At 45.8% G+C, this 15,000-nt stretch overlaps 2 protein-coding genes across 2 annotated transcripts in view; both read left to right on the top strand.

The window, feature by feature from the left end:
* LOC306797309 (uncharacterized protein) overlaps window positions 1-1,062 on the top strand; it is a 3,415-nt gene extending 2,353 nt beyond the window's left edge. Inside the window, exon 6 of the mRNA XM_079296608.1 lies at window positions 327-1,062. The gene's annotated coding sequence lies outside the window, so the exon portion shown is untranslated. The remainder of the gene's footprint in view (window positions 1-326) is intronic.
* A 9,879-nt stretch (window positions 1,063-10,941) lies between these two features.
* LOC306797033 (uncharacterized protein) overlaps window positions 10,942-15,000 on the top strand; it is an 8,586-nt gene continuing 4,527 nt past the window's right edge. The window contains exons 1-2 of the mRNA XM_079296199.1: window positions 10,942-10,991; window positions 12,274-12,366. Of these exons, the coding sequence (XP_079152325.1) occupies window positions 12,281-12,366 (86 nt within the window). The 5' untranslated portion in view covers window positions 10,942-10,991; window positions 12,274-12,280. The remainder of the gene's footprint in view (window positions 10,992-12,273; window positions 12,367-15,000) is intronic.

Here is a 15,000-nt window from a genome sequence, read left to right as displayed (position 1 = left end):
TGGGTTGAATGGAAAACTATCTGATGTCTGCCTGGTGCACATCTCAGATCACTAACGCGTCACTAATGGGAGAGCACCTGCAGAGTAACATTTTCTTCACCCTGCTTTCTCTAGTCCCCTGTCTGGTGCCTGCATCACTCACTCAACATGTCTGATCAACATGTCTAATCTGTTGCGTTTGTCATCGTCACCATTTTCTCTTCAAAACCACCCTCTGTGCTCCTGTAGTTTTTATATGCAGCTTGGCTCAATGTGTGTCCGTCTCTCAATATTAACACAACAATCTTATCCTTTAAGATTACCGTCACATTTTATTTCTCTTTAAGCCTCAGATGTACAGGCCTCTCTTTCGCTCCCGCCACCACCTCCTCCTCCTGCCCCCTCCACCTCAGCTGCACCACGTCAGGGGGCTGGTGACTCTGCTGCACTGGACGAGCCCACAGACGAGCCGTGCTGGACCGAGAACACCTCGTACAACTTCCAGCAGTCGAGCAGCAGCAGTGGATCGGTCGAGTGCTGTTTACCAGGGACAGCTTGGGGAGGTCTCGGCTCATCAGTGAGCTGAATCTCTGGTGGTCCCCCCCCCCCCCCCCCAATCCCGGCCGGTCTACAACCAGCCTCCCGCATCCCCCGACCCCTTCTTTGCATGCCGGCTGTTCCTCTGGATGCCACACCGGATTTGGCATCTGCAGCTGACATGTCCCCAGCCTTTGTGCACTGGGTCAATGACAAAGGCTGGGCTGTACAGGACCATCCGGAGGGTCCTGGAAATCGACGGCTGGTACCTCATGGCCACTGAGTACCTGGAGTGCCGTCGATATAAGAAGAAGGTCGGCGGGTGGTCACAGGGCATCATCAGGCAGCTGTCCCCCACCTACAGCTGCCAATTTCCAGCTGTACTGACGTACAAGTAAGAAATTATATTAATATCTTTATATTTGTTTGTGTTGAACATCCTGTTTGATGTATGTCTGTGGTGACAAAGTTGTACATAATGCTTGTGTTGTGGTTGTGCAGGCTGTCCTGTGACATGAGGGTGGTTGCGCAGCTGAGGTCTCGCACTCTGGGCAACAGTGCTAATCGGCTGTACAACAATTCAATTCAATTCAATTCAATTCAATTCAATTCAATTCAATTTATTTTTGTATAGCCCAAAATCACAAATTACAAATTTGCCTCAGAGGGCTTTACAATATGTACACGTTTGACATCTTCTTGTCCCGGGACCCTCACATCAGAACAGGAAAAACTCCCCAAAAACCCCTTTAACGGGGAGGAAAGAGGAAGAAACCTGTGGGAGAGCAATAGAGGAGGGATCCCTCTCCCAGGATGGACAGGCGTGCAATGATGTCATGTGTAGAACAGGATAGTGAATTACAACACATTCAATGTAATTACAGCACATTCAATGTATGACACAACCACGACAGGAGGCAACACCTGGTCCAGGTAAACCCGGATACACAGGAACCTGTGAGGCGAGAAAGCACAGAGACTCTGGTGAAGAAGCAGGTCAATAATGTGCATTAATGGTATCGGTAGTATGAAATAGTAATGTGAGTAATAATAAAAGTGATATTAGCAGTTGGAGTCAGCAGGGCCATGGTAGGAGGAAGGACCAGGGTCCAGATGAAACCATGCTCCATGGAAACCTGTGAGGAGAGGAAGCACAAGGACTCCGGGGAAGAGACAAAATGAGTACCGTGCATTAATTGTATCGGTAATAGGATTAATAATCAGTACTGTGCATTAATGGTGTCGGTAATAGGATTAATAATGTTAATCATGAAGATCGTAGTAGATGTCAGCAGGGCCATGGCTGGTTGAAGAACCAGTGTCCAGATAAAACTGCGGTCATCCTGTGAGGCGAGAAAGCACAAATACTCCGGGGAAGAAGTAAAGTTAGTAATGAGCATTAATGGGACATCAATGCATACAGACGGAGGTGAAGAAGAGGAGGAGAGAGGTGCTCAGTGTAGGAAGTCCCCCTGTAGTTTTTGCCTATACCAGTTTGTCCATGGGCCGGTCCAAGGCAAGCCAGAGCCAGCCCTAACTATAAAGCGCTAACTATAAGCACTGTCAAAGAGGAAAGTCTTAAGCCTACTCTTAAATGTGGTGAGTGTGTCTGCCCCCCGGACAGAAACGGGAAGCTGGTTCCACAGAAGAGGAGCTTGATAACTGAAGGCTCTGGCTCCCGTCCTACTTTTTAAGACTCTAGGAACCACAAGTAACCCTGAATCACTGGATCGCAACTCTCTAGTAGGGCAGTATGGTACTATAAGCTCTTTAAGATATGATGGAGCCTGACCAGTTCGGGCTTTGTAGGTCAGTAAAAGGATTTTAAATTCTATTCTAGATTTTACAGGGAGCCAGTGCAGAGAAGCTAATACAGGAGTAATATGATCTCTCCTCTTAGTTCTTGTTAGTACACGAGCTGCAGCATTCTGGATCAGCTGGAGAGATTTAAGAGACTTATTAGAGCAGCCTGAAAATAAGGAATTGCAGTAATCTAATCTAGAGGTAACAAATGCATGAACTAATTTCTCTGCATCGCTTTGAGATAGGATGTGCCTGATTTTTGAAATATTACGTAGGTGAAAAAAGGCAGTCCTAGAAATAAGTTTTATCTGAGAGTTGAAAGACAAATCCTGATCAAAGGTAACTCCAAGATTCTTGACGGTGCTGCTGGATGCCAGCGCAATGCCATCTAGAGAAACTATATCATTAGATAACTGATTTCGGAGGTGTTCTGGGCCTAGTAGAATAACTTCAGTTTTGTCTGAGTTTAACATCAGGAAGTTGCAGGTCATCCAGGTTTTTATGTCTTTAAGACACGCTTGCAGTTTAGCAAGCTGGTTGGTTTCGTCCGGTTTGATCGATATATATAATTGAGTATCATCTGCATAACAATGAAAGGTTATAGAGTGTTTTCTGATAATATTGCCTAAAGGAAGCATATATAAGGTGAACAAGATTGGTCCAAGCACAGAACCTTGTGGAACTCCATAACTGACGTTGGTCCTCATTGAGGCTTCATCATTTACATAAACAAACTGAGATCGATCCGATAAATAGGATCCAAACCAGTTCAGTGCGGTTCCTTTGATGCCAATATAATGTTCCAGTCTCTGCAACAGGATGTAGTGGTCTATAGTGTCGAACGCAGCACTAAGGTCTAACAGAACAAGAACAGAGACGAGTCCTTTGTCTGATGCGATTAGAAGGTCGTTAGTTATTTTTACCAGAGCTGTCTCTGTGCTATGATGCTTTCTAAATCCTGACTGAAAATCCTCAAATAAACTATTGTTACACAGAAAGTCACATAACTGATTTGCAACTGCTTTCTCAAGGATCTTAGAGAGGAAGGGAAGGTTCGAGATCGGTCTATAGTTGGCCAACACCTCTGGATCCAGAGTGGGCTTCTTAAGAAGAGGTTTAATCACAGCTACTTTGAAGGACTGTGGTACATGACCTGTTACTAAAGACAGGTTGATGATATCTAATAAAGTTGTGCTAATTAATGGTAGCACTTCTTTAAGCAGCCTAGTCGGTATAGGGTCTAAGAGACAGGTGGACGGTTTAGATGTAAAAATTGTTGAAGTCAGTTTGTCAAGGTCGATGGGAGTAAAGCCATCTAAACATATATCAGGGTTTACAGCTGTTTCTAAGGTTACTCTATTTGTGGAAAGATCGGTCGAGGGCAGGAGATTATTAATGTTGTCTCTAATAATCATAATCTTATCATTAAAGAAGTTCATGAAGTCATTGCTACTGAGGTCTATAGGGATACTCGGCACAACAGAGCTGTGACTCTCTGTCAGCCTGGCTACAGTGCTGAAGAGGAACCTGGGGTTGTTCTTATTTTTCTCTATTAACAATGAGTAATAAGCTGATCTGGCATTACGGAGGGCCTTCTTATATGTCTTAAGACTGTCTCGCCAGAGTAACCGAGATTGTTCCAAGTTAGTGGAACGCCATGTTCTTTCAAGTTTTCGCGATGTTTGCTTTAATTTGCGGGTTTCAGGGTTATACCATGGAGCGAATCTCCTTTGTTTTACCAACTTCTTTTTTAAAGGAGCAATAGAGTCTAGTGTCCTTCTCAGTGAGCTTGTAGCACTGTCGACAAGATGATCAATCTGGGTCGGACTAAAGTTAGCACAGGAGTCCTCCGTCACATCGAAGCATGGTATTGAGTTAAATACAGACGGAATCGCTTCTTTAAATTGAGCTACGGCACCATCAGATAAACATCTAGTGTAGTAACTCTTGCTTAACGGTGTAAACTCAGTTAGTAAGAATTCAAAAGTTATTAGATAATGATCCGACAGAAGAGGGTTCTGTGGATAGACTATTAAATCGTCTATGTTAATGCCATAAGTCAGAACCAGGTCGAGAGTATGGTTAAAACAGTGAGTGGGTTTCTGTACATTCTGACAGAAACCAATCGAATCTAATAATGAAATAAATGCAGTACTGAGGCAGTTGTTCTCGACATCCACATGAATATTAAAGTCACCTACAATAATTACTTTGTCTGTTTTAAGGACTAGACTTGATAAAAACTGAAAAAATTCCGATAGAAATTCAGAATACGGACCCGGGGCCCGGTACACTATCACAAATATAACTGGCTGTATTGTTTTCCAGGTTGGGTGTGAAAGACTAAGAACCAAGCTTTCAAATGAGTTATAGTCTAGTTTAGGTTTAGGGTGTAATAATAGGCTGGAGTCAAAGATGGCTGCTACTCCACCTCCTCGGCCAGTGCCTCGAGGAATGTGAGTATTGATATGACTTGGAGGAGTTGATTCATTTAGGCTGACATATTCATCATTACTCAGCCAGGTTTCAGTAAGACAAAATAAGTCAATATGATGATCTGATATCAGCTCATTTACTAGTAGAGCTTTAGATGACAAAGATCTGACATTTAAGAGTCCACATTTAATTATCCTATTTTGTTGTACTGTTGCGGTAGTTTTAACTTGGATTAAGTTATTTTGTTTAACTCCTCGATCGTTTATTTTTGATTCAATTAATTTAAGTGGCCGTGGGGCAGACACAGTCTCTATGTGGTGTTGCGTGAGTAACTGCTCTAATGGAAGCTCAGAGGAGTGTGTAAGACTGCAACTCTGCTTCCTGGTCTGATCTCTGAGTTGTCATGCACCAGGTCCATACAGAAACTGGGTCAGATTTGCAGAGATGAGATCTGCTCCATCCAAAGTGGGATGAATGCCGTCCCTCCTAAGCAAACCAGGTTTTCCCCAGAAAGTGTCCCAGTTATCTATGAAGCCCACATTGTTTGCTGGGCACCACCAAGACAGCCAGCGGTGAAACGATGACATGCGGCTAAACATTTCATCATTGGTCAGATTCGGGAGGGGGCCAGAGAAAACTACGGAGTCCGACATGGCTTTTGCGTATGTACACACAGATTCCACATTCACTTTAGTGATCTCAGAGAGCCGTAGCCGACTGTCATTCCCGCCGACGTGAATAACGATCTTACTGTATTTACGGTTATCTTTAGCCAGTACTTTCAGGTAGGACTCAATGTCGCCTGCTCTGGCCCCGGGTATACATGTAACTGTAGCCTCTGGTGTTGCTAGCTTCACGTTTCTCAGAATAGAGCTACCTATGACCAGAACTCTGCTGGGTGCAGAAGACCCGTTTGTAACGCGAGGTGGCTGCTGGTGAGTCGAGTGCCTCGCCCCAGGTTTAAGCCTCCCGGGAGCAGTCACCCGGCCCCCCGGCTGCTCGGGGGCTGCAGGGAGACGGCTAGCGGGAGCCACGTCTGTTTGGGCCGCATCGGCTACGCCCGCAGTCACCAGCGTCTTAGCTTCCATGGTGCGGAGCCGTACTTCTATCTCGCTAAGCCTTGCATCTAACCGTTGAGCTAACGTTACCTCCGTCTGCGCCAACGAGTAGGGTTGAAGGGTAGCGGAAGCCCGGGAGGGAGTATTCTCCGTCAGGACTGCAAAATGGTTGGAGGTGGTTAACGGAAACTCCCCAGTTGGTTTTCTCAGGACGCCGCGGCGTACCACCTCCGTCCAGGATGGTTTCGGAGTGGAGCTATGGGTCGGGTCTATAGCAGGTCCTCTCAGCTCGTGGTCGGACGACCGACTACACTCCCCGTCCGCAGGGCCGGGTAGCCAGGGAATAGTGTCCGCAGTATCCGAGACCAGTTGAGATTGCATAGATGAGATATGCTTTGACTGGGCCGCTGCTACGGATACGAATCCGTCGATCAGCTGTTCTCTTTTCCGGAATTCAGACCTCAGGCGGAGAAAATCGTCCCTCAACTGTGAGTATGCGAGTTTGCAGTCTCCACACAGACCTGGCCAAGTGGCCATGTTGGAAGTTCCTGTTTCCGGTTTATTGTCTCAGCTGCAGCCCACACCACACTACAGGCTGCTGCTCTGTCGCTGCTGCTCTGTGCTCTGTCGCTGCTGCTCTGTGCTCTGTCGCTGCTCAGCCTGCGGGAGCAGCACTCGGACACCTGGATGCGGAGAGCGATCCTCTACCTCGGCATATGCGAGCAGTTCCGGGCCTTCTGTTCGGCGAGGCAGATTCCACCACCACCCCCCCAGATGCCCCCCGTGCCGTCCCCCGTCTGGCTGCTGACCGTTTACGGCTACGATGTGCTGACGCGGCTGGACGAGTACAAGGCCAGGATCACGTCCACCTTCGGATCCATCTTGAAGATGGATTCCACCAAGAAGGCGAGTAAAGTTTGTCACAGTTTCATATTTTCTACCAGCTGCTTTGACACCACAGCTGTGTGTTTATGCTCTCGCATTAACATTTCTAATCTCTCTTTCTCCAGGTGACGAAGAAGCTCGCAGGTACCGCCTCTGACACGGCCGCCTGGGTTACCAATGTCGGTAATGAGCACGGGCAGGTCCTCATCAGCGTCCTCACCTGCTCCGAGAGCGCCGAGAGCCACGAGCTTTACCCCACGTTCATGAGGCAGCTGTCTCACTGCATCTTCGAGGTCGATCCCGATGATGCCCGCCGTCTAACTGAGGCTAAGCGGTCCCAGCTGGAGGGGAAGCACGGAATGGTTGGCCTGACTGACGCCGCGGTGATCCGGAGGATCTCCAGAGAGGAGTGGAGGCTCCACTGTCGCCGGAGGACACGTGGGCCCGAGGAATCGGCAATCCTCATCCAGGAGCTCCTCGACACCTTCGGTGGACCAGCAGGACGCGACACCCTGGACATCCCGTTGCTGGACGCCCGCCGCATCGAGGACATTTGGAGTACACAGAAGACCCACCTCAGCTGCATTCAGGACCCACCAGGTGTGCTGCTGTACACCCAGACCGGCAGGCCAAGCACTTCCAGGCGTTCCTGGTTGATGGACTGGTGAGGTGGAACGAGGACCGCGCAGCAGCAGCTGCACCACCACCGGTTGCAGCTGAGGGACAGGTGGGACCTCTGTACTCCTACAGTGGCCACCTCAAGCACGTCCTTAACCAGAAGAGCCAAAGAGTGCTTGGTCTTCAGGTGGTTAAGGACTTCACCAAGCCTGCTGAGTACACAGGTATGTGATGTGAAAACACTTTATTTCAACATCATAACTCAGAGTAAAAAGAGCAATTACTAAATGCACATGCGTTTGCTGTATGACAGGGGAGCTCATCGGGGTAGAGTACCTGTACCAGCAGACAGGCAGAGTGCTTGAGGACGTCAGCTTGGACCCTGACACTCCGGACGAGGCTGACGCCGCCATCGAGTCGCTCGAGGAGGATGATGAGGCTATCGTGGAAGATGTGGACCCCACCATCTTCGAGGCCGATACCCCATCCACCAGCACAGCAGCAGCCCGGTCAGGTGATCCAGCTGACTCATCGTCTGAGCCATCCGGTCCAGCCGCCCCTGACCAGGATGCCCCTCCTGAGGCCCCTGAGGTAAGTTCGCTACCGATACTGATGACGATGATGATAACAGTGACAATAGAATATTTCATATTTCACAGCGCATCGCTCTGTGCTTACTGACTCGTTTCTCCTCCTCTTCCTTTCTTGTTTCTTCTCAGGAGAATATACAGGGTCCTGATGACCAGCCTGGGTATCAGCACGTCCTGAAGCTGGCCCAGGCCCTGGTGGAAGGAAGGAACCTTCAGGGGCTTACAGACAGTAGGGTAGACAGACTCATCCTGCTCTGGAATCGCTTGCCAGAGCAGGACAAACAGCGAGTTGTCTACCCTCCCAGATACCGGGAGAGGCAACCTAAGGGGCGGTTCAAGGCAGCGAAGGGGAAGAACACCTCCTGTCCTGGCAAGAAGAGTCTCCAACGGTACGATTTTTTTCAAATATGAATGTATCCTCTTGTAAATATCTGCTGTATATCAACCCACACTTTGCTCTCCATGACTGTTTCAGCTGCCTTCTCGGACCGAACTCCAGCCCTGCAAACTGGCCCAGCGCCAGTCGCCTGGTCGAGGCAGTTTGCAGCCGGCTCTGCCAGCTCCACCCAGTGGCTACGCGGGTCCGTGGGTTGCCGAGGACTCGGTGGTCCCTCATCCTCACGGACTACGTGGCCATCAGAGAGGGAGTGCTGGCCAGCCTGAGGCTGATGGCTCAGACGGAGATCCAGCTCTTTGAGCTAAATCAGAGGACCCTGACCCAGTGGTAAGGGTTCAACATGAAGCTTTAAAGTTTTGATGGGTTGTAATCTGAGATGTATCATTTGATGAAGAGCCTAAGAACAATCTGCGTTTGTCTCCCAGGTTCTCTTGGCGGCAGAAGGAAAGAGGGAGGGATGTGCTGCTACAGGGAACTGGCGTCGTCCCTGCAGCAGCTATTGCCGTCCTCCCTCTCCCTCCAGCTAAAGGGCTGTCCTCTGTTCAGGTGGGACAAGGACAGCCCTTCCCCTTCAATGTCCCCGATGAGCAGCCCGGCCCGTCCTCCATTGGCCTTCCCCCTCCTCCTCCTCCTCCTCCTCCACCCGCAACGCTCCCGGGTGTCTTCCCCGCTCCTGTCCCTGCCGGTCACCCTCCTCTTCCTGGACCACACATGCCCAGGTCCACGGCATATAGGAAGAGGAAGGCGGCCGAGGCTGCTGCAGCAGGGCAGGAGCCGCTGCCCAAACCCCGTCGGCCGACGACACAGTACACGTGCACAAAGTGTGGCCAGCCGAAAATACTGGCTACAGGACACACTCGTTTTGGTGTCGCGTACTGTGCGTCTGTCGGCAACAAAACTGTGGAGGAGTGGAAGGAGGACATGAACAAGAAACACAAGGGGGGGCCATGAGGGAGACTGTTCTGTTCTGTTGAGGGAGACTGTTCTGTTCTGTTTTTCTTTATTTATTCCTCCTTCCATCATTTTGAATTTGTAAATAAAAGTATGTAATCTGCACTTTGTTTGTTTGGAAGCTTTATTATTTCTGATTGCCAGCTTCACACATATATATTATATGTGTTCACGCAATGTGCTGCTGTTACAACTATTTATTATTAATAATCTACTTATTGCTGACCATGCCAACTATTTCATCACTTTGCCGTTGGCAGGGATCGAACCGCCAACCTTCTGCATCCCACCAGATGCGCAGATGCGCAGGGGGGGCCCGCGTGCCCTCCCTTTCCCCACAGAGAAGAATGGGCATCATCCTCGGGCGAGGATGTTGCCCATTCTTCTCTGTGGAGAAAGGGAGGGCACGCGAGCCCCCCCTGCGCATCTGCTGGCATCTGCGCATCTGCTGGCATCTGCGCGTCTGCTGGCATCTGCGCATCTGCTGGGATGCAGAAGGTTTGCGGTTCGATCCCTGCCAACGGCAAAGTGTTAAAAAGTTACGAAATAGTTGGCATGGTCAGCAATAAGTAGATTATTAATAATAAATAGTTGTAACAGTGCTTAGTAGGTAGACTAGTAATAAAGTAGCTGTGTAACGTCATAACATCTGTCCTTGTCTTGTCTCTCCTCTCCTCAACAGACACAGCATTGAACAAGCTGCTCATATATTAAAAAGTTCTAATGACATCTTGTGTTCTTATAAGTAGATTATTAATAATAAATAGTTGGAACAGTGCTTAGTAGGTCGACTAGTAATAAAGTAGCTGTGTAATGTCATAACATCTGTCCTTGTCTTCCTTGTCTCTCCTCAACAGAATAGTAATAAAGTAGCTGTGTAATGTCATAACATCTGTCCTTGTCTTGTCTCTCCTCTCAACAGACACAGCATTGAACAAGCTGCTCATATTAAAAAGTTCTAATGACATCTTGTGTTCTTATAAGTAGATTATTAATAATAAATACTTGTAACAGTGCTTAGTAGGTCGACTAGTAATAAAGTAGCTGTGTAACGTCATAACATCTGTCCTTGTCTTCCTTGTCTGTCCTCAACAGACAGCATTGAACAAGCTGCTCATATATTAAAAAGTTCTAATGACATCTTGAAGAATGGGCAACATTCTCGGGCGCAGCCAGGTCTTAATATTCTCCTAAAGTTTTTACTTTCACATCTTCAATGGGGTTCTGGTGCCATTTTCTAATTCCAGTTGAAACCAGGGATTTATTAATGGCTCATGAATTATTTATGAAAGTTTTTTTTTTTAGATTAGCAATGAGTTTGTATCCTGGTTGCCTGCAGTTCATGTCAGTGCTGTAAATGGCAATACTTAGTTAGTAAATAATATATATTTATGTAGATATACACTGTAAAATGTAATTGATGACCTTACTTAAAAATAAAAGTGACCGTAACTCATTTCTGCTTAATTAGTTGACTATACTGAATGAAACGTGGTAAAGAACACTTTCTGGTGAGTAAAGTTGTGAAACTCATCAGCTCAAGTAACCTTTAATTAAAAATATCAGTGAGGTGGACCATCTGTAAAGTCCGGAGAAAGACGAGACCGAACTCGGCCGCATTCGACGACTACACATGCGCAGTTCAACACTTCACCTGACTGAAGACGGTCTTTGCTCGAGGTGTAATGGCGGATGCAGAAGCGAGAGGAGAGCGCTACTTCGTCAAGTTATTTGAAGGTACGTTTCAGCTACATAATGAAATAAAATGTCACTGGCTATCTATTTAGCAAACCTAGTCGGCCCTTTACCGTATTATCTATCTGTTAATTAGGGGATGGAGGTTAACTTTATGTCTTCGATTTTGAAAGCCAGCGAACGTTAAAGCTAACCTAGCTAACGCTAGCCCGTGCCAAACCCCGCTACAATAACTACTTTTAACAATGACTTGGCAGACGGAGCGTACTTTTTAGCGGGTGCACTGGCAACTGTGTCGATATTTCAGGGCCACTCTTGAATTCGGCAAGCATGTCTTTTCTTTTTTTTTTGAGTCCGTGGCTCCTACAACCGTCTACGGCGCAGTCAAATGGGACCGTCAGAGAAGCGACCTTGTCGGGAAACGAGTCAAAATGTTACATCTGTTTATCAGTTTACCAATTTAACGCCACGTTTCATTTATTACTCTTGATGTTACCGAAACATTTTTTTAAAGGCAGACGGGATGGTGGCGGTTATATTAATAACAGTGGCTGTCTGAATCGTGTACATTGAAATACACCGCATTACGGGAGTCTCACAACGTTACTGTCAGTGAATGAAGCTGAAATGTAGTGTTCGGTTAAGCTGAACGAGGACTAATTCTCCAACAACCGTATGAAGGCGGGCCTCTCGTGCACAGAGAGAGTGACGCTGTCCCAACAGCAAGCGTTACGTTACGGATTTTAACGTTGAAATAACGTCTTATATTGTGATATTTACTGGAAATTAAACGGCGCAGGTCGGGAGGAGGGAAGGACTTTGAAAGTGAACGGAAAGATTAACGTGAGACATCTGGTTTCTTAAGACGAACATCCGGTTTTCAGAATAAGATGCCAACAAAGTATACATATTGCATAATGGAAATTAGATTCAATGAATTATATTCACATTAAGTATAAAACATGCTACCTGCATCTCGTGAGTTAAAGGAAAAATACACCTAAATTGTGCGTAAAGTGTCTTTATTCTTTGATTTGAGGGTTGCTGGAAATGAATAATACCTGACAGTCAATTAAGATATTTTACGAAGTAAAAACTCTGAACTGAATTTGTACCTTCAAATGGCACATTTAAAAAAAATTTAAGGTGCTATAAAAATGTTTTTCTCACAAATTCCACACAATGACTAATGCATGAGTTCAGCACAAAAATGGGTAATATCACAATATTTGAGGTGCTACAAAAATATTTTTTCTCAATAATTCCATACAATGACTGATTGTCCTTGAATACTTAGGAATTTTGTTTGAAATGATTTTTACAGAGTACAGATGTTACTGGGAGACGAACAGCAGTCCTCCGTGACCTTCCTGTCATCCTTGGAGATGAGAACACAGACTTCTTCAAGACATGCTTTGTAAGTGGACTTTGTCAAATTGATTTAATTCTACTCCACAGGATGCCCAATCTATCTAATGCATTCCTTCTGTTCATTTTTTGGTATTACTTACTTCTCTTCCACTCAGCCTGAATTAGTGCTGCTATACTTAAAATTTTGATGCACTGATCACCTATGCCTAATTAGGACCCTTTTAGTAGTATCTACCGTCTTTCCAGTCGGGTCCAATTGTAGCTGAGTCATAACAACCCAACAAATGCCTTCAAGAACCAAAAAAAGAACAACAAATTTCATTTGAATTTCACACCCAAACAGGTCTGTATGATAGTAGAGGGGTTCTACTAATATCTCATATTACCAAAAAAGGTATGAAATGGGGTTAAACACAATGTTCTGAACTATCCCTAGTAACATCATCAACATTTCTTTGTTGCTTATGCTCTTGGGCAATGTGCTCGCTATACTGCCACAGGAGTCAGGCTCATTTTGGAGTCAGATATTCAGAGCTACTTATTTGGGTGAATATAATGTGGAGAGGCTATAGTATACTGAATAGTATATGGAAGAGTGGGATATAGCAGCAGTAGCTACATCAAGGGATAAGCCTTGCCAACTGGTGACAACAGCAGCTGCCCTGGCAGAGAAAGTAATTATTTGTCCAACTAAATTTCTTACCAAGACCCTCCTTATGTAGCTGGTTGAGGCAAAGAGGATTGGTTTAGGTCAGACATTGACAAAGGTCGGGTTTGGCAGATCAGGCTCATTGCATGGGAGACGGGTAGACTGGTATATGTTAAACTTGTGATGCCCTCTAGTGACGCAAATCTGTAATACGGGTGTGAGCAGTTAAGTAGGGAAGTAACACCGGCGTGAAAATTGAACAGAGACATGCCTAGGTCAGAATATGGTCGTGTTTAACCACGTATTAAACTTAATTTGGTCATAGAAGTTATAAATTCCAACGTACATCCCACGTGGGTTGATTCCTGATCTTTCATTGCCAACATGCAGTTGTAACGATATACGATATACCACATGAATACAACAATAAAAACATTTCTTAAGACAATAAACCTATCTTTGATCAACTTGACATGAAGTTAGTTATAAGGAAGAGCATGTCCTTAGTGTGTGAGATGTATTTGTTCAAGTATAAAACCAGCCAGCTCGGCAGGTTTGGTCTCACTTACTGCTGTGTATATTTGTAGCATTCCTCCTGAAGCACAGAGAACAAGGAATCACCGAGGAAACATACTTGTTCTCCCACAGTGTGACTATAACGTGCCTGCTGTGGTCTTGTGGAGTAAATACAGGAGCAACGTGTCCCTCACACAACACTGGGACCGACAGCGTCTGTGTGCACCTTGAGAGAGCCCGCCCCCCCTGTGGTCGAATGAGGAAACAGGCAGACTGTGTATTCTTTTTGATACACTGTTTCAATGTCTATTTTTTTATACATCTCGTTTTAGATTGCTACTTGATAAAATGCTAAATGATTTCTGCGCCAAGATATTTATTTTTATTGATTTCGTTTTATCGAATGATAGTGATGCTGTCGGAGTACATTCAAGGAAGAAACCAACAAATGGAGCGGCCGCAGCATGCACGTGTTTAACATGCATATGCAATGGTTGGTACTCATCATGCACGCTTTCTTTTCTGTAGAAAATAATTATTAACTGTAATACGACGAGTGTTTTGTTATTTCCGCTACATTGTTGTTCCGACCAATCAGCGTGAGAGGTTTCGCAGAGACACGCTTTAACGACAACACAAACGCGTTCTTCTTCGTTGGTAGTGCTCACTCAGGTATCGGCTTAATTCGACGGTCTTTCAGTGTGAATTTACGTACAAATACAGTTAGTTCTCTGCTGTTTCTGTCTCTGCTTTCTCTGACGATGTTTGCGAAGAAGGTGAGCGACATTTGTCTTTTGGGGCTGAGAAATGTCCGCGGAAGAGGACGGGTGTCGTCTGTGGCTGCCAGGTGAAGTATTTCAGATATCTACGTGCTGTCGAGGCAAGGCAAGTCAAGGCAAGTTTATTTGTTTCTTGGTAGGCCTGGTTATGCTAGTTAGCTGTGTCTTAGCTTGCATTTGTCCAGTGTTTTGAGTCCATGGTAGAGTGGTATCATTCCCACACAGTCCATTTACTTCCGCGTTTACTTCTAGTCGGTAGATTTTTGTTTCCAAGACTGCAATCTTCTGTAGGAGTTTGTAGTAGTCATCCGTGGAGAAGGGAGGCAAAGCGACTGCACTCTCTCATCAAGGTCAAGCATAATGCTGTTAAGCATTCCAACGATTGTTATCCTGTTTCTTTATTGTTGGAGTGCTGTTAAGCATTCCACTATTGTTCTTCGAATCTTTATTCAACTTCTATTTCTTCCGTCGCACCGCTTCTCCTCCATTTTTTAATCTACAGAAACGTTCAACTATTAAAATGTTCAGCTCTTTCACCAGAGGTCTGCTATGACTTTTTATATTTCTAACCTTTAAACGTTTTGAATTATTAAGCTTTTTATTTTTTCAATAGGATCTCTATGGAGAATATTTTCAAATGGCTTCAGGCACACAGGTGTTCGCGATTAAGCCAATTACTGATGTTGATAGAGGTCTCTCTCTCTCTCTCACTCACTCATTCTTTCTTCTCTCACTC

The sequence above is a fragment of the Melanostigma gelatinosum genome (assembly GCF_949748355.1).
Source record: "Melanostigma gelatinosum genome assembly, chromosome: 24".
NCBI classification, from domain to species: Eukaryota; Metazoa; Chordata; class Actinopteri; order Perciformes; family Zoarcidae; genus Melanostigma; species Melanostigma gelatinosum.
This window is presented reverse-complemented; position numbering and strand designations above follow the sequence as displayed.